The sequence below is a fragment of the Phaethon aethereus genome (genome assembly GCF_964289735.1).
Source record: "Phaethon aethereus genome assembly, chromosome: 1".
Lineage (NCBI taxonomy): Eukaryota > Metazoa > Chordata > Aves > Phaethontiformes > Phaethontidae > Phaethon > Phaethon aethereus.
The window spans coordinates 41,276,297-41,296,932 of record NC_138575.1 but is presented as its reverse complement, the minus strand read 5'-3'; the positions used below and the strand labels follow the sequence as shown (position 1 = coordinate 41,296,932).

Genomic DNA, 20,636 nt, shown 5'->3' with positions numbered 1-20,636 from the left:
CATCTTCAGGCTTTCCCCAGAACCACAAAGGACAATATAGATATAGGTGTTAGAGAGACATACGCACTGTGCAGCCTTTTATGACTATTTGTTATGGGACACCAGGGACCAAATTCAGACCTGGTAGAAGGCAGTGTGACTCTCCTGAAGGTAATGGAGTTTCACCACGTTTTATTGTCCCTGGATATGATGAACCACCATCCCAACGTACTAAATCTATAAGAATTTATTACCTCCTTGTAGGTAATATATAGGCTCTTTAAGACCTTCTATTTCATCTGAAGCTGGATATTTTCCTGGCTGTTTCATTTCTGTGTCTTTCTCAGAGAGCTCTTAACACACTATTTAACACTTAATGTGATCTGATCCTTGGCTCAAGTATGTTTAAGTGAATGTATTTTGATTTTATGCCTGCTATTTTTTCTCAGTAACAACAGTTAACATTATCCCCATAACTCAGGGTCACTGACTTAGACAAGTGGTTTCAAGCTCTTTATACAACCCTGATGGATCTCTCGGGATCCTTGCGACGGCCTTCCTATTTCAGCAACTCCCTTTCTTTCTCATTTACCTGGGATCCTCAGACCAGGCTGTCAACTTTCAGTGTAGTGATGGCTTCACAGCTCCAAACCAATTCTCGTCTGCTGTATCGCTCAGGCGTGCCGTGGCCAGCGCGAGCCAGTCTGAGGAACAGAATAAATCGTGCTCAGATCCATTAGATCTCCCTGTCTCCCCTCTCAAGACATTTCTCCGTTTCAGTGACAAAGCTGGAGCAGTTTTGTAGCCACTCAAGATGCCCGTCTAGTTCAAGAAGAAGGAAAGAGAAGAAGATTTTGCATTTTGAAAATGCCAGGGTAGAAACGGTAATTTAAATTGAAGAATCCTATAATACTTCCAGCTGAATCAAAGCTCAGCTGTGTGGTAAGAGCAGATCTCAGCTGGTGCATCAAAACCTGACAATCCCATTAGTGTAAAAAATGAGAAAAAGTGGGAAAAAATGAAAAACACTCAGTACTGATGGAAAAATCAAATTGACAGTGGGAAAGGAATGCAAATATTTTATGGTTTTACATAATAACTTAAAAAAACTTACTTATAATGAAGAACAACAGTCAAAATGTGTGATGTTGTTTTTCTTTGAGAAAAAAGTTTTCTGTCTTTCTAGACCATAACCATATTCCCAATGTGATGTCTGACCCAGGGATATTTAATTCTCTTTATGCAGCTCTGTTTAGGAAGGAAGAATGCTTGCTTGGATCCTCAAAGCAGCAAGCTGGTCTATGGCTTTAAGTAGAAAGCTTAAAATAAAAAATCTTTTTCAGCTCAAGTCAACTGGCTCAGTCAGAATTTACTAATCTCCTAAGACAGAAGTTGCCAGAAACATTGGAAGCCTTCTGGGACCATCTGACATACTTCTCTCCCCTCCCTTCTCCACCACATATTGTATGCAAAGGGGATATAGAAGTGAAGAAAGGGACCCGAAAGTACCATATGGAACTATTGGCCACCAGGCGTCACGTGAAGACCCCATATCTGGGACCCCATAATCTGGGAAGATTTGAACCTAAATGATTTCCTGGGTAAAATTCCACTGACTTCACAGGAAGGATTTGAACTTGAGGAAAAAATTAAATTTCACTATGATTCTGACACAGAGCAAGAAAATGTTTCAGTGATATAGTTGGTCTCTGCTGAGAATTAATAACCTTCTCTGACTCACATGAGGAAGTGTTAGAAAATTCAAGCATGTGGAACGTATCCAGAATGTTTCTTTTTTGATCTCAGAAACCGCTAATCAAAATTAAAATTGTATAATTTCACTATGTCTGACTCATTCCTCACCTGCAGGGAGAAATGCTAAGATAATATTCAAAGCAAATCTTCATTGTGTAAATCCAACATCTCATTCTTTAAAGGTGAATTGATATTTAATGCTTGGCTTTCATTTTAAATGTAGTAATTGTGTTATCTTGAACACTGTGACTTGTCCAAGGAATTTAGCCAAAAACCTCTGGAACCTATTTTGAATGTAGTTGAGGAAAGGTGGTACTTTGCTAACAAGCAGCATATAAGATGCTTAAATTTTCCTTTGGACTTATTCTTTATTGCGATGCAAGTAGATTGCACAGATTATCGTTCTGGGAAAAAAACAGTTAGCGAGGAGTCCCGGAGATCAGTCATCTTGAGAACTGAACGTGTTGAGCAAGGAGTTCATTTGAACTGATTTTGTTTTTCAGACGCTGCAAATGGATGTAAACAAGCTGAATATCACATTGCTTCGGATATTTCGCCAAGGAGTGGCAGCAGCACTGGGACTGTTACCTCAGCAAGTTCATATCAACAGACTCATTGTAAGTACCAAAGGGCTGTGTATAATAAAATGTACCTGGTTATTTTGAATTCTCTTGAATTTATTTTCCTGTCACTACAGAAAAGTACAATAATATAGGACAGAATATACTTTTTTCCAAATTTTAACTGCAGTACAGAAAAATAGATCTCCATTACAAAATTATTTAAATTTTCTTTTGAAAGGAAACCATTGTCAGTTACAGTCTAGAGAAAAATTGTCAGATAAATTTCTTTTTTGTCCTATTCATAAGCAGATTGCTTATCACTTAGTTTTCATTCCAATGCAGTTCTACATCACATTCATTAAGAAACATTCATGTTTTTTTCCTCAAAGGTTGAATATTTCTCAAAAAATACATGTGATTCTGCCTTTCAAAGGCATCTTTGCAATTTATCCTGAGACTTTCCATTAGTAAATTAAATGTGTTCTCACAATATTATTATTCATGTTTTGCTAGTCAGCTATAACAATTTATGATCAGAAATGATCTTGTAGACTATGGTATCATATTTGCAAAAGATGACGACAAATTTGCTTCTAGCAACAAATACTTTTTAAAAGCAATAGTAATTGCATGGTTTTCTGTGTATGGCTAAGAACATACATTTTAAACACTGTTGTCTTTTTTATGACAGTTTTGCCACAAGCAAAAAACCCCACATCATGGGTGTATTGCTAGCATTCAATTCACGTTGCAGAGGGAAGAAGAGTTATTTCATTTTTTTCTACATGCAGGTTGAACATTAGGAAAGAAAACTGACAGGTTCAGCGTAAAAGTATTTCCTGTCTGTATAGCTTGATAGGCTTGTATACATCAAAAAAGATTATAAAACTCCTTCAAATAATGTCTCTGTGAGAAAGGATCACACGAGAAGTACAGCAGAAAAGATCAATAGGAATGCAATGCAACCCTTTTCATGTTCACCAGGGGTGTCACTCATTCATGACAAGTGATGCTAAATCCCCTGCATTAACCAGAATGAAAGGTTGAAAGGTATATTCAGAAAAAAGCACAATTAAATTAGAAATGTTCCAGAATTTGGGATGTGTATTTCAACATATTAAGTCACTTAGTAGCTTTCTCACTATTCTCTGTGGAAATTATGTAACCAAGCAGAAGGAATACGCTGTTTATTTTCCTACTGGCTCCATAACTTCTCCCTTTCTCCTCTCATTTGTGATATACGGGAAGAGGTAATGTCATTTTGAACCTGCCTATAGCTCAGAATACTGTAAGTACTATTAATTAATTAGACTTCTCAACATCTGTAAAAATCTGCTATGAGTTAATCTTTCAATGATAACAAGAAAGAACACAAAATTTTAACCTCTTTGCTCTAAAAATCACACACAGAAAACCAAAATTCACAAGGAAGAAAAATGCATCTTAGGAGACATTATTCCTACTTTGCATCATTCTAACATGAGAGAGTTCCTCTCATGCAGAGTGCTGGCAAGCAAGCAGGGCACAACAAAATTAATCTCTCCTCACTTCAGCCTAGTCTAAGCTACTCCTCTACACTCCCTGTGAAAGCAACATAGAGAACGGTAACAGGGGAAGGAGAGGCATTGAGATCCTGATTTTTTAAGGATGGATTAAATCATTCTCTAGAGATGCCAGTCTCTCTCCACTGACTTTGGAGGTAGTTTAGATGACTGAAGTGAAGTAAGCTGGCTCCCTCGCAAGTGAACAGTGCTCAGAAGTGATCAGGAGCCCAGCAGCCAGGATGTAGCTGGGCACAGGGAGAATAGAGGGCCTGCTAGCTTCTTACATATAACAACACATAGTGTGCCAGGAAATATTAACTCAGTGTCTCCTTATCCTTCCCAGTAAATCCTCCTCCCATAAAGGCCTTTTAATGGGCAGAGGAACTCCTAAACAGAGGAGGCACGAAACACTGGGAATGCTGCGTCCCCACCAAGCCTTGCCTTGTGCCTGCCACCTACACCCAGAACCAGTCACCTACCCATGTCAGAGCCTGAGCAGGACCACAACCTCAAATCAGCCTCAGATCAGCTTCTTCAGCTTGACAAATATCTCTGCCTTGAACTGGTGCTCCAGACCTGTAGGTCTGTTTTCACTCCTTATAACCCTGCTGATTTCAATTTTTCAGCCCCACTGAAAAATGTCCAGTCCCACCAGTAGCTAATGTCCTTACCAATCTTATTGAGCAGATGGACCAGTGTGAGAGCACATGTAAGGGCACAGAGGGCAGACGTAAGGTAAACATGTTTGAAAGCATCCTTTTTTGTCTGGCTCTACTTCTGAATGCAAAACTAGATATTTTAAGAATAGCGAAAGATGACTTTTTCTTCAGTAAAGATAATGATGCACATTCAAGGTGAAGAGAAGGAGGCAGGGGAAATCAGGATTATCCCAGTTTGAACTGATATCTTCCATGCCATAACAATGAATAACACATAACCAGACTGGTGAGGTTCTTGCCTGCACAGGCAGCAATGCAGAGAATAGCTCCATGTTTACCTTGCATGTGTGGAACCCCCCAGGTCTGGACTCCACATCAGAGCCTCAGCGAAGTTGGCCATAGCCCTGGGAAACCCAGGTTCCCACACCATGTTTGGACATCAGCGCTGTCTGGAGCGCTGGTCTCAGGTGCTCTTCTAGTCTATCACAACGAGAGGAACCCTCTGGCAGTCTCTCCTTTTGCTCTCTTGTGACAGAAATGGCATCATTGACATCTCTAATACAGCACCCTTTGGACTACCAGGACTGCATCCATGACACCAGGGCAGGAACTAATAAAGGCAAGAGTAGACATTCCCAGCTTACCCATTAAATGTAAACAAAACTTTTCTGGTCCTTTCATTTTGTTGTGCCATTTTAAGGAGTTGCATTGCGGTTGACTAAAAGGACTTTAGACTTCATTGTGGTATGTGTCTTCAGTGTGTTGACGTGGGATTAGAAAGCAGTGCCAAAATACCACATTATACCAAGCATTCCTGTTTGAGGACCACCTTCTAAAACAGGGCTGCATTTCAGCTCAGCTCAGATGGACTATCAGCTAAAATCCCTGTAGCACTTTTCCCTTGACCACATCCCATGGCTCCTCCCCTCACCACGTTACATTGGTCTGTCTTGTTTAATGGTACAAGACTCAGGAAGAGCGTACCTTGTCAACAGTGAACAAAACAAAGCACATGTGCCCACATATGTTATTTGTGTTTTCCTGCACAGTCAGCTGGGATTTAAGGAGTCAGGGAATAGGTATACTCTCCTCACAGAGCAGGTTGCAGCCTTTATATTCCATGTTTTTGTTTTTGGAATTATAGTTATAATCTGTAGACAGAAGAGATTATCTAATCTCAGACCCTTCCTATGATTCTGCATGTTTTTTTTTATTTTCCTAGGGAAAGAAGAACTGTGTGGAACTGTTTGTGTCCCCACTGAACAGAAAGCCAGGAATTTCCGAGGCACTCCCATCTGAAGAAGTGCTGCGTTCCCTTAATATCAACATTTTGCATCAGAGTTTATCCCAGTTTGGAATAACAGAGGTTTCCCCTGAGGTTGGTTATCAATTTTCTAACCTGTAGTTTGTTACAGGTTAGGCAAGTTATTACATCCCTGGTAGTTTTCAAGCTGAGGTTCTCAAGCATGAGACAGGAAATGTACAACCTAAGATGGCATTACTACTCTAAGGTCGTTACACAGCTAGCCCTGTTATATTACTTTAATAATGCTTCATTAGGCTATTTAAGCATTAATATTCAGGTCCTCCTCACACAGCTGGGCTACCATTGAAATCAGAGTTTAGATCCTAAGTGTGTATCAATTGCCTTAAAGGAAGTCGGCCCAAGAGCTTTTGGTCTATTAACGTGGGTCAACGGGTATAAAAATTTCAGTAGAGAGATAAATGGAATACAAATGTCAGGTGCGAGCATTACTGCCTGTGTAACTTGTGTCTGACAGGATTTCAGAAAACTGAATTTGTACGTTGTATCCATACTTCTTTCTATTCTGAGGAGAAGTGGGAGATTTATTTTGTTTTCCTGGTCCAAAAAGAGGGCAAAAATAAAACCTGTAGCTAGTATTTCACAGAATCACAGAATCACAGAATGGTAGGGGTTGGAAGGGACCTCTGAAGATCATCTGGTCCAACCTCCCTGCCAAGGCAGCATCACCGAGGGCAGGTTGCACAGGAACGCGTCCAGTTGGGTTTTGAAGGTCTCCAGAGAAGAAGACTCCACAACCTCTCTGGGCAGCCTGTTCCAGTGCTCCGTCACCCTCACAGTAAAGAAGTTTTTCCTCATGTGGAGGTGGTACTTTCTGTGCTGCAGTTTATGCCCATTGCCCCTCATCCAGTCACTGGGCACTACTGAAAAGAGACTGGCTTCATCCTCCTGACTGACAGCCACCCTTCAGGTATTTTTAGACATTTTTATAAGGTCCCCTTAAAGGATGTAGTCATTTGTATGACTACATCCATTTTTTAGGGGAAAAAAAAAAAAATCTATTTCAAAGCAGAGACTGCACTGCCATCTCCACAGTGTCCCAGACATTACCAGTGAGATGAACATCTAATTCTGGGTTGACCACTTGAGCTATGCACAGCAAATGAGAAAAAGCGAAGGCCTTTAGGAAAGGAAATCACTGAGTTCCTGGACATGGTCACATCACATTGCATTTTATTTAGTGTCTTATAAGCCCTTATCTACATAGAAAGACCCTCAGAATTCAGTGTGAGGTCTGGATAACTTCAAACGTTATCAAAAATCAGCATTTTCCATGGAAGGTCCCATTTTGACAGAGGAGATGTCTACGTCCAAAAAAGTGGAAAAAAAAGGAGAGGTTCTGATAAGCTGTGTTTCCCCCTGTGGGTAAAGAGTTCCTGTGTTTTTTTACATCCAAAAGTGTGTTTGAGCCACTGCTGAATTAGTACTGTCTGTTATGTTCACCTGTATTTCTACTAATTAGATATGCTTTTACTCATTTTAAGAATTCTAACTCTGTTTAAGAATCTGGAAGCTGTCTTTGGAACAAAAAATGAAATATAAAACCAAGGCCAGTTTAATGTAATTTTGCATGCTTTACTACAGCAGCCTGCCACTATGAAAATGAGCAGATTCTCAGGTTTCAGCTGTTCTAATACAAAATGAAGCCAAGCAGTGCTGTTCAAACATCAAATCAGGTCTTTGTATCGCCCCTCAGCGACCTGGGCTAAGCTTCCTTTAGGTCAGAATTTCCTTTGTTACTGAAGCATATGAGACTGATGGTTGTGATAGATGCAATTATCTGTTCCAAGTACTTCAGTTACAAATAACACCTCAGGTAGACACAGAACAAGAACATATATGAATAATAGATGAATGGAGGAAAAATGGCATCAAGCTATGAAGAGATGCTGCAAAAAACACAGCACTGAACTCAAGATCTCACCTATGTTAGATACATTTCAATAATCTGGAGTGCTCAGATATTTGAACTTTCTTTCTGGAAAAAAAAGAAGTAGACAACCAGATAGAATCATTTAGAAAAGGATTATTAGAATGAAAGTTGTGCAGACTCTAACTCCTTCTAATACTGTTGGAGAAAGAAGGGATTATTTTAATATTTCAGTTGCTAGCAGATTATACAGCTAAGTCTGTGAGCCTGAAAAAATCATGCAGATTTACACTAATAGGTATTCCTTTTGGATCTTGATAAATTGTTTACATGTGTAAGACTTCACAGAAAACAGCAGCTAAATGACAAGAACATATAATCTTTATTTGCTCTCCTACTAACTGGTTATTTACTCTTCTCTCAACTTCCTCTAAGAACAAATCATGCCAAACAAAATGCACCAAAAAAATCAAAACAGGCAAATCTTTGAAGGAAGATATAGTTATACAAAGCTTTACGTAGCTTTGACACATTATTTTACTCATTTTGTGTGTTTATTCCTGAACTATCAATCCTTAATAATTCATGAGCTAATAAATTGTACACTCTTACAGCAGAAAGTCTGAATGCTTCACAACCAGTATTGTATGTGCATACACAGTGTATCTGTGCAGAAAGGAAGCGTTATCCTCATCTTTCTAGGCAGGTGGCTGACACAAAGTTGTTAGGGCTGAAATTCATCTCCTTTTTTAGCTGCCTGTTTCAGTATTAGCTGCCTAAGGCTTGAAAGTCTGCTGGCTCTCTCTACAGTAAACAGAAAACCAAAATTAACCTCCATCGTGCAGTTCATCCCACCTCTGTGATACCTCTCCTGAGACTGTTTGGTTGACTTTTTTTAACAGGGCTTAGCTTAAACTAGACCCTCAGCTGTAGAGGGTTAATGGTGGGGGAGGTTATCCTGTCCTAAGAAACTTTACCAAGATTATGTAGGAAAATCCATGTGGAAAACTGAAGCTCTCTGCTTAAAGTCTCAGCCCATGCAACTACCATAAAGAGTAAAAGTCTCAGTGCACGTAGGTGACTGGAACTACATTTCCATTCATTTCAGTAATAGTTTTCCAGTTCACAACTGCTGAATCATTAATCACAGATTGTTCTATTTTCAATTAAATTGCCTGTCTCAAAATTCATATGCTAGTTTCTTATTCTGCAATAGCTAAAAAGCAGATTCCCTATATGCCTTTGCTGTAGGAACCGGTGGAGTCTTTTGCTGCCTGGTGTAGAACAGATTGTGTACATCTGGGAATGTGAAAATTCAATTTGATGGAGTCGTCGCCCTTTCAGAGATCCAGGACAATGGCAATACCTTCCATATGTCCTTTCTCTTCCAATGGCCTATTGTAGCTGTAGCATTTGCTCTTCTATGATAGTCTAAAGTTTGTGTCTGAAGTGGGATTTAGGATTGTGTTCTGCTGCATGGTGTGTAGCAGGGCCAGGAGCAGGCTTCCCCAGAACAAGCTACTGAATTGGTGCCTGTTGGTAGGACTAAATTTAATGACTCAGGCAGTCCATGTTGTTATGGTGCAGGAATCCTGACTTCCTAATGTCTTTAAATTGTGCTCAGAGAAAAAAAGAAAATGCTATTGGATTTCAGAGCTTAGTAGAGTAGAAGAGAACTTGAAGTGGTTTTGAATGACAAAAATAACTGAAGTTACAGTAAGTAAAATAAAGGTTACTGTCTTTTGACAGATAACCTAACTGCCAGCTGGGAGATGTGGCACTAAAGGAGAATTTTCCAGAGTTGATGCCAAAATTATTCAATACGTAATGTACCATTACGGCCTCCTTGCATAAGGCTTCTGTTGGTTGCCTTTGAAGTGTGCATTGTTAACTTCTTAGGGAAGAAATCAAAGGAACCAGTCATGCACTTAAAGCGTACAGAAACCATAAGCCATTGTAAGGAGAGTGATCAAAACCAATAGCTTAGAAATTACAACAGCCTAGACCGACAGAGGCGCCCGGGAACGAAGCAGAGCACGAGGACGGGCTCCTGTGATCAGGCAAGGCACCTGCACGGGTGCACCCAGAGCACCGCGAGAGGGTCGGGAGCCCTGCGGGCCCGCCAGCTTTGGCGTGAAATCACAGCACTTTATCGCACAGGCTTCTTTGGGGAAGCTTTGTCGTGGGAGACGTTAAGTGGCTGTTATCCAGTGTCCTGGGAGCCTGAGTGGTCGCCCATGTTCCTGTATGTTTTCACTGAGGCTGGAAGTGATTTCTTGGCAGACTTTCCTAACCTGCCTCAGCTAACATAGTTAAAATAGCAGAAAAAGCAAAGCAACTCAGTGTGAACTTCAGTGAACCCTTTTTGATCTTAAATTCGATTCCCAGCTCCCTGTAAGCTTTCCTCTGAGCTCAGAACTACAGCTTGCAGTGCTTTCATTAGTGTATCAGCCCAAGGAACTAATTGGGGTTAACTGACCGAATTTGCAAATTCATCTGTTTTCCCGTGAAGACTTACCTTTCCTGGCAGCTCCTGATACCTTGGCAGGATCTTTCAGTCACAGATTTTACAGTGACTACTTCAGGTCAATGTCTCTCTTGTTGCTATAAGAAGCTGGAGGCTCATTTTATTCGTTTGTAGAAATAATCCACTATCTTTCCATAATAAGACCAGAAAGGCCAGAGTAGATTTTTAATGTCTTTTAAAAAAAAAAAAAAAAAAAAAATTTTTCTAAATACATTGGTGCATTCCCACTCCTCAAAAACTATCCAGAAGTCTTAGCAGATTCTCAGGCAGGAAAAGGCACCCAACTGAGTGAGAGAAATGTGAAGTAACATCAGTCAGTTGAGACACAGCACATCATGTGTGAGGCTCATTGCCCATGGTGATGGGTGGAAGTCCTCTTTTTTTTTTTTTTTTTGCTTTTTCCACAGCATTTGGCCATCCTGTGAGCTTACGTTTCCTGGATGTCAATAATTTGTGGAGAGCGTGGCAGTTGCCATCCCTCTTATCAGTCCTCCCAGGCTGAAGAACAAAGTTCTGAATGAGCAGCACTGAAGTTTCAGAAAGCAGTTCCTTATCGTGGGCGTGAAATGACTCACAGTTACTGTAGGTCACAGCCTGTTCTGTCATTAGTGAGCAGCTTGAAAGCAATGATTCTGCTGTGCTGCATACTGCTCAGATAGATATGGGGCAGAGATTTCCTTGGTTAGGTGAAGGAACTACTTCAGTGTTTCAGAAAGGTGTGTGAGACGTTGAAGTTGTGGCATACTTTTTTTTACTTTTTTTACAGCATTTGTTAATATTCTTTGAACTTTATTTTTAGAAAGACAAATCAGGGAAAAAAGCATCCTGAACACACGTACCATTAGACAGGCATCATGGAGATTAATTCTTAGACACAATTATGTATGCAAAGTCTATTACAAAGTATTTTAAAAGTTTTGTGACACTAATGAATTACAGTTAATTAAAGACCCATTGAGTCAAAAAGTCCTATTAGCTCTTCATTTGCTTTTTAGTGTACTTGTCCTTACAGCAAAGAGGTACAAAACCCCCCATTTACTCACTTACAAAACATCAGCATAGCCAATTCTCCTTCAACTCCTGCTTTTTATCTAGATTTCCTCCCGAGAGATCTAAACCACTGGAAAGCCATCAGGTAACCCACCCAGGGTCAAACACTTTATAGCTAATGGGACAAAGCTGCAGCTGCTGCTGTCGCCGTGGGATTCCCATGGAGCACAACAGGAGCAGTCCCGACTATGGAGCAGCTGCAGATTTGGGCTCTGAGCCAGTATCGAGACCCAAGTCCTGTGCCGTGATCACAGCAGAACAGTCTTGCTGTGCTGAGGTAGCAGATTGCACGGAGAGCTGCACCCCATTAGAGTGGCAATGCTGTTTGGATATGTCTAGGAATAATTTTTGCAGAAATATTTGGCAAGATTTCCAGTTTATCTTCGAAATGTAGACGTAGAAGCAGTGGTAGAGGTAGAAGCGCTAGTAGATGCCCCATCCCTGAAACATTCCAGGTCAGGTTGGACGGGGCTCTGAGCAACCTCATCTAGTTGAAGACACACCTGCTCATTGCAGGGGGGTTGGACTAGATGGCCTTTAAGGGTCCCTTCCAATCCAAAGATTCTATGATTCCATGATATTATGAAAGCCCTGCTTCCAGGGCTTTAAAGGTTCAAGACTGACGCTTCTAATCCTTGTTAACCTGTCAATACCCACAGTACTTTTAGGCCCAGATAGTGAAGCACTGCGTGATTATACATACACAAACACACTAATTTTACAAGGTCTGTTTCTGTAGTTCAACAGAAGGGGGTAAAGGATTTCCACTCTGGTCCCTAGGGTTACGACGTCCAAAGAAAACTCTTATTTATGCTTTCAGTTCTAAAGCAGACAATGTCTGGTTGTACACATGCATTATTTTTTTTTAGCAAGCAAGACCCTGTAAATTATTTATGCTACCAAATACTTCTCTAAATGTTTGCATTTTGTGGCAGCATGATCTGCCATTGTGTCTGCGTTGACTTGAATCTGCATTGCCCTTACCCTTTTCAAAGAAAGCAGGGCACAAACCTGTGCTGAAAGGACCATGAAAATTATATTGGGATCCAGCATGCAGCAGGTTTTTGTCCACTTGTCCTCTCTTACCCAGGCCATAACCTCCTCCTCCTCAGCAAACCTTTCCACATTAATTCAACTTCATCAGGAGTTTCTATGTTTGGGAGGTTGATGGACACGAGGACTTAGCTTGATGTATTACCTGTTCAAAGGAGCAGGCTAATCGGTGGCTATGAAGACTTGGGAGAATGAAGTACCCATGTAAAGTACTAGAAGGTCCCTGCAGTTACACAAGTCCAGTGAGCAGCAACTCATAGAATCATAGAACAGTTTGGGTTGGAAGGGACCTTTTAAGGTCACCTAGTCCAACTCCCCTGCAATGAGCAGGGACATCTTCAACGAGATCAGGTTGCTTAGATCCCCGTCCAACTGACATGAAATGTTTCCAGGGATGGAGCATCTACGCGCTCTCTGGGCAACATTTTCCAGTGTTTCACCACCCTCATTGAGAAAAATTTCTTCCTTGGATCTAGTCTAAATCTACCCTCTTTTACTTTAAAACCATTACCCCTTGTCCTGTAGCTGCAGACCCTGCTAAAAATCTGTCCCCATCTTTCTTATAAGCCCCCTTGAAGTACTGGAAGGCTGCAATAAGGTCTTGCCAGAGCCTTCTCTTCTCCAGGCTGAACAACCCCAACTCTCTCAGCCTGTCCTCACAGGAGAGGTGTTCCGCTCCTCTGATCATTTTTGTGGCCCTCCTCTGGACTCGCTCCAACAGGTCCATGTCTTTGCTGTGCTGAGGGCTCCAGAGGTGGACACAGGACTCCAGGTGGGGTCTCACCAGAGCAGAGCAGAGGGACAGAATCACCTCCCTCCACCTGCTGGTCACACTCCTTTTGATGCAGCCCAGGATACAGTTGGCCTTCTGGGCTGCAAGCACACATTGCTGGCTCTTGTCCAGCTTTTCATCCACCTCTACCCCCAAGTCCTTGTCAGCAGGGCTGCACCTGATCCCTTCATCGCCCAGCCTGTACTGATCCCAGGGGTTGCCCCATCTTTAAATGAAGGAACTCTTTCCTTTGTGGAAAACTCCCAGTCCTCTTATGCAATGTCCCGAGAAAGGAAAAAAGGCCACCTTGAGATGGGAAGACAACGAACTAGTTAAACAAGAAGTTTAAATAAAGCCATTAGGGAATTTCAGCGAAAGGGATCACCAAGATCTTGAACATTTAGTGTGGAAACCAGAATTTAAGAAATTAGTTTTTACCCAGACTGAGAACTGTACTGAAAATACACAATTAAGAAAAGAAAAGCAAGTAGCTGAAAATTGCGACAGCAATGCCTACTGAACTACTGTCATGGAAACACAAGATGACATACTTCAGTCTATTGAGGGTACATGTACCCTGTTTCTTTTACCAAATCTCTGTTTGGAAACATAGTGAAATTCTGGTAATTAAATAGCCCAACCAAGTCCCCACACTGCAATAAAGCCAAAAATAAATGCTTTTACAATTATTATTATTTCATGATCCCCAGGCGTTCCCCAGGAGTCCTGGAAATTTTCGTGTGCACAGCTGTTTTTGAAATGTACTATCAGCAGGAACCCAGAGATAATGAGATTACTTTAAGCATAATCAGAATTATAGATAGGCGGATAATGAGATTTCTTTCAGCATAATCAGATTTTTTTACATATGCAGATATATGTGTGTGTGTAACCTAAAGGTGACGGCGTCAGGGCTTCCCGGTTCATGAAGGCAAACCTGCAAGTCACCTGCTCTTTGCTCCTGTGTCAAGTGTAAACACTCCCGAGGCTGGTGCGTGGGTGCTGGGGCCGCAGATAAGCAGTGGGGAGAAAGAGGCAGGGCGAGCGGTTTCCGCAGCCCACGCGGGAGTGCTGCCCTTTTACCTGATGAGCCAGGTAGTTTCCAAGAAAGACCACAGGTCGTGTTTGCTTACCTTCAACCAGCCCATGACTCCTGGTGGAGGATTATCTCGGCAGCCACAGAGAAGGTCTTAGATCATCTCGCGTAGCGTTCGGAGCCCTGGGCGGCACGCACGCACACGGACGCACGGGGTGCAGGCGGGGTGCGCAGCTGAGGTGGGTATGCAAATAGCAGCGTTCAAAGCGAGTGCCATATACTGTGGAACATGAACTGTGACAAAGCTGAGGAGGGTGATTAATGCCTGACAAGAGCTATTTAATCTGCGCACGCTACTGTGTAACTTCTTTTCTCTTCCTCTTTCTGTTTTATTGCTTAAAAAAGAAAAATGTTTTGCAAGGCCAGCGTGAAGCAGACAAAATCTGGAGCAAAGAAGGATTTTATGCGGTTGTCATATTTCTCAGCATCTTTGTCATTCTAGTAACTTGTTTAATGGTAAGTTCCCTTTTTACCTTTTTTCGCTGTTCTTTACTTCATGCTTTTCTCAGTCTGAAGGATAGAGTCACACATTCTTTACATGAGAGGTGTTTTCTCAAAGCTATTAAAAACTCAGCTAGTAGGTAAGAGTTGGTCACTCTCAGAATGCTGTGAAGCCAAAGTTTGAAGAACCACATTTCTTTATATACTTTGAGTCCAGTTGAAGAATGTAAGTAGAAAGCTGCAGAAATAAATAATGGGCTCTTAAATATGCAGAGTAACTGTGTAGTGACATGAGTGATGACTTCTCAACCTTCTTACTAAGGTCCCAGGATCCCTGATGTCACGTTAGCTGCCTGTATTTCAGTTTTATTGGATAATAAAAACAACACCACATTGACACAACATTGTCAATGCACAGTTGTTAGAGTGTGTGTCAGTATGCATGTATCAAGTATACAAGTTTTAAACTGAAATGACTAGGAAGTACATGAAGGAGTGACCATATTTTTTAACAACTTTGCCATTCACATTGTATGAGTTCATTGGCCAGGTTTCTGGGCATTAGACATACTTCTAATACACTGAATCTGAGAGTGCAAGGGTTACACAGAAGACGTGTAGAAGAAGTGTAGTCAACAGTACACCACCCCTGACTTCCATATCATAATTTTGCATTTTTTCCAATGTTGTATCATCTCACATGTTTTCCTTCTCTGAATTGTATATTTCTTCTGTGGTGCATAAATGTGTTTACTGAATTCTATGACAATTCTTGGCATTTATGAACACACAGTATCTTGGAGCCTTTTGAGATAGCTTGCTTTCAAACACATTTAATTTTCTTTAATCTAGATGGATTTCCCACTTACAACCTTAAGATGGAAAGAATGTTTAAACTAAAGTTATTAATAAACTATCACATTTATAGCAAAATCTTATTTAAGCTTTTAAAGTCTCCCTAAGATTTGAAAAGCACTTATGTTCTCACAAAAATTGTTGCCTTATATAACTTCTACTTCCTAGTCATTTCCATTTCTCCATGCTATCTCACTCAAAAATAGAAGGGTATCTCTGGAAGTACTAACTTCTATTCAGCCTTTTTACTTTGGAGAAGCAGATATTTTCATCATTACTGACTGTTTAACTGGAAGTGTATAGAAAATGGTGTCTGTCCTTGTCCTGGTACTACACAATGTTCTCATTGATTATTTGGAACGCATAGACAGTATTGGGAATTGTAAGCATTGTGGAGAAGAGTATTAGAACTTAAAATATTCTTAAGGTGCTGGAGAAAAGATGGGAAGTGACAAGAACGTTGCTTGGCAGGGGCAAGAGCTCTAATCATGTGCATCAATACAATGTAGGAAATACGTGGCAAAGCAACAGCTCCGTAGGAAAGGTTCCAGCGGTACCACAAAGCACACACTGAAGTAAATGAGAAATATCACATTGTTGCAAAAAATAAACTTCTTGTCTTCGGATGTATAAACGAGGATATGATCTCTAAGATCTACATTCAACTTGGCTCTGGTAATAATTTGGTTATAGTATAGTATTACTCATTCCCTGTGGTCTCTTTCGGGTACCACACTTGTGAAAAATGTCAGGAGATTATAGTAGGGAGGAGGTAGAAGAGTGATCAGAGATACAGAAAACTTGAAATAATTGGGTTTATTTATGACAGAGAAAAGAAGAGCAAGGAGAAAGATGGCAGTTCTCAAACATGGAAAATTTCAAAGGCTGTGGTAAGGAAGAAGATAATACTTTCTCCACTGGGGATTGGAAAAGAAGCGAATTTTTTGAAAGGGCGATTTGACTGACTCATTAGAAAGAACTTTGTTATCACATGGGTCACTAGACCCTGGGGTGCATTGTTTGGGGAAGCTCGGGACTTTTCACCCATTAAGGTTTTAGGCAAGCATCTGTCAGTAATAGTTTGGGTGTAGCTGATCTGGAGTTAGGGCAGAGGTAAATACTAGCAAACTCCTTGAATTCCCTTCCAGATGGATTTACTATGATGCTGTGTTTTTTTTTCTGCAGGTATTCCCCTTTCTGTCCCCTCCCAGGTCCAACCTGTATCTTTATGTGTGCTACTCTTTAAACTGTATAAATGGACACCATTTCCGATTTTGCCAGGACCTGCTGACACATGGCATATGTGCAATCTATAAGGCTAACAAACAGCACACATCCTTGGTTTTCATCCCACTTTATGTGTGTCAGAGGGGCAGATTTATGAAAAGTAGGAATTCAGTACTTCAAATTCAGCCATTGCAGTCTATCAGACCATCCAGCTTTAGCATAAGGCATTAGGGCTCACCCTAAGTAGCTTTGGCTGTATCAACCATATGAGACAATCAAAATGCAGCTTCTTTTTTAAAGTTACCATCTAGGCACCTGTTTTTCCATAGGTAGTTATGTGTAGTTTAGAGGGTCCAAAAGCAGGAAGCTTAGCCTGCATCTGTAGATGACTTGGAAATGTTGTCCTTTAAAGTATGGAGTAGGAAGTGCTTTAAGTGATGATGATGATGATCAACAGTGCTCCGTGTAAGGCAGCTGAATTGTCAGTGGTATTGCTTAGTTCTGTGTAATTTCTACAGAAATTGTAAAACATGAAGCCTTGACCCTTAACTGGGTTTCACAAATCATGATGCTTCCCTGCGCTGAGAGCGCACTGTGCATTAACAGCTTTTAGGCTTCTTAATGCTTGGCTGGAATTTAACAAATATCTGGCCCCTATACATAAAAATCTGCAGTGCAGAGTATTGCTAAAGAGTGTAATACAGCAGCACATGAGCTAAGCTGAGACTTGTAAATTGTACTTCTGAGGTCATTTTATGTATTTACTCAGCTAGTCCTCGCTATTGTGGTAGGGGAACCTCTTGCATCCCAGGAGCGATTCATCATATGTGGAAGCCAACACACAGCTCATTGCTATCCTCATCATGGGCTGACCATGGGCTCACGTCCACCGGGAACTTCGTACATGATTTATAAAGTTTTTCAAGAAAAGTGCTAAGTAAGAATAAATATTTTTAGCACTCCTATGTGTAAAACAGGTCTCTCTAGTTTTTTTTTATTTTACATATAGAGAAATAACTGAGCCATCACCAAATTTATTAAAAAACACAGTATTTGACAGTGGGTTAAATTATTTGTCATCATACTTCTTACTAAATTTGCTTGTTTTAATAAACAATTATTTTTGCATTTTTTTTTTAAAATATGTACATATAAGTATCTGTTGAGTAGTTTGGAAGTATCACCTTCAGAAATATTTGTAGCTAGTTGTGATAGAAGGATTTTCTAAATGTTTCTCTTTTTCCAACTAAGAAAAATATAATCAAAAAGTAGGATTTTTTTTTCATTTAAAATAATGAGAGACATGAACTTTGAGCAACCTGACCTGTGGAAGATGTCCCTGCTTATGGCAGGGGGGTTTGGACTTGGTGATCTTTAAATCAGAGAATAGAATCATAGAACAGTTTGAGTTGGAAGGGACCTTTAAAGGTCATACAGTCCAACTCCCCTGCAATGAGCAGGGACATCTTCAACTAAATGAGCTTGCTTAGAGCCCCGTCCAACCTGACCTGGAATGTTTCCAATGATGGGGCATCTGCCACCTCTCTGGGCAACATTTTCCAGTGTTTCATCACCCTCATTGGGAAAAATGTCTTCCTTGGATCTAGTCTGAATCTGCCCTCTTTTAGTTTAAAACCATTACCCCTTGTCCTATCATTACAGGCCCTGCTAAAAAGTCTGTCCCCATCTTTCTTTATAGGCCCCCTTGAAGTACTGGGGGGCAAGAAGGACTGCTCAGAGCCTTCTCTTCTCCAGGCTGAACAACCCCAACTCTCTCAGCCTGTCCTCATAGGAGAGGTGTTCCATCCCTCTGATCATTTTTGTGGCCCTCCTCTGGACCCGCTCCAACAGGTCCATGCCTTTGCTGTGCTGAGGGCTCCAGAGCTGGACGCAGGACTCCAGGTGGGGTCTCACCAGAGTGGAGTAGAGGGACAGAATCAGCTCCCTTGACCTGCTGGTCACACTGCTTTTGATGCAGCCCAGGATACGGTTGGCCTTCTGGGCTGCGAGCGCACATTACTGGCTCATGTCCAGCTTTTCATCCATCGATACCCCCAAGTCCTCCTCATCAGGGCTGCTCTCAATCCCTTCATCCCCCAGCCTGTATTGATACCGGGGGTGGCCCTGACCCAGGTGCAGGACCCTGCACTTGACCTTGTTGAACCTCATTAGATTCACACAGGCCCATTCCTCGATCTTGTCCAGGTCCCTATGGATGGCATCCTGTCCCTCAGTTAAAGGTCCCTTCTGACCCAAACTATTCTCTGAATCTATGATTCCATGAACTTTTGTAAGGTTATAAATTTTTACTACTGTCTCCAGTGTTTTCTGAGTTATGAACATTTATGTCATGTTTTGGGGAGATAGTTACTCAAATGATAAATATTTTTCCAGCTTCATGATGGTATTTTAGAATTCTTTTAACAAGAAAAACATTGAATAATACAAAAATGCATTCCAGCCTCAAATTTCCACGTGACCTATCTCTTGTTCTTAAACTTACAAGTTTCAAGAATCACAAAGTGGTGCAGGACTTCTGAAAGCACTTTGATTATAGAATATATACAACTAGCTAATATCAGCCTATCAACTTCAGCTTTTGCAGGCTTAAAGATTTAAATAAAAATTAATGGTATATATTTATATCATACTGTAAGAGTGTTTAGGTCAACTTGAAACTAGGGGGTTTGTCTATAAGCTCGTCCTAGATTGTCTGAAGTGTTTTATTCTGCTCCTGTTGAACATTTTATACTGCATTCAAATCATAGTATCCAAATCCCTCCCAGTAATGCAACACGACTAACATCTGTCACATTTTTGTTCTTTCAGCCCTTCCCCAGGGTTTGATGGAAATTTTGTTACCCGATTTTCTTCTCATGTGTACACATGCACAACAGCTCTGCTCATGCAGAAATACACATGCAGCCTCACACACGTATTGATGAGAAGTTTTTAGAAAGAATGCTTTTAATTAGAGTGAACTCTAGTCTTCCATGGTTTCCGGGAGATTTTACTATACAGTCCTGGGTGCCCTAAATATCTCTAGGCAGATGAGTTTTTGTATCATTGCTCCACATAAACATTGCCAAGATCTTTGTTCTGGAGACACAGTTATCTTGCTGGGATTTCCTGTCCATCTCTGAAGATGGATAAAAGCAGTTTCCACTGGTATTTTGAAGGGGTAGGTAGGAGGTACTGGCCAAGCTAGGGTGTAACATGTCAGCTTTCCTTTGCAGAAATATGAGCAGAGATATAAAGAGTGAATGTCATGCTGTCAGCACCCTGTCATCCTTCCCTATAAGCTGAGTCAAAGAGGAAGGAGAAAGAAGAGTTATTTTTCTTTTGGACTTTGGCTTTGAACCCTAGGCTTAATATATGAAAAAATTACAGGTGACGCACCTTGTCTGTCCTGGAAAGTAGTACTTTGCGCTGTTCAGTTGCTCCATGCCTCTTGATTATCCTCACAACGAATCTTCTGGGGTATCAGTAAAACCTCAGTTTTCCTAATTTAGGGGCTTCATATCTGCTTCTGTCCATACTGACAGATCTGTTTAAAATTATTTGAATTATGATTACAACTAAGTTGTTCCATTTGCAGAGCTTGGTGATTGGGTTGATCACTGTCTTTTTGGCCATTTCTGTTTGTTTGACTTTCACCTGGGATTCATTAAAAACATGATGGTCCTGACCACACTTTTTGAGGAAAGTATGTTAGCTCTTAGATCATCTGTGGTTCTTTAGCTTTTTTTCAACTTCTGCTAGTGGCAGGCTATCTTTCTTCCTAGGGTCTAATAATAAAGTATTAAAAACGATTATAAAATAAAACTCTTCCATGTTTTTGGAAGTCAAAACCATAATTCCCTGGGTCTCCAAGGGTTGAAACTATGTCAAAATATATCAGTGATAAGAAGGTATGGCTAA

The 20,636-nt window shown here is 40.8% G+C and overlaps 1 protein-coding gene across 1 annotated transcript in view; it reads left to right on the top strand.

The window, feature by feature from the left end:
- The window catches only part of PTPRR (protein tyrosine phosphatase receptor type R), a gene marked incomplete at both ends in the record, with an annotated part of 165,324 nt that overhangs the window by 84,479 nt on the left and 60,209 nt on the right, over nucleotides 1–20,636 (top strand). Inside the window, 3 exon segments of the mRNA XM_081998868.1 lie at nucleotides 2,238–2,351; nucleotides 5,723–5,878; nucleotides 14,538–14,648. Coding sequence (XP_081854994.1) covers nucleotides 2,238–2,351; nucleotides 5,723–5,878; nucleotides 14,538–14,648 — 381 coding nt within the window.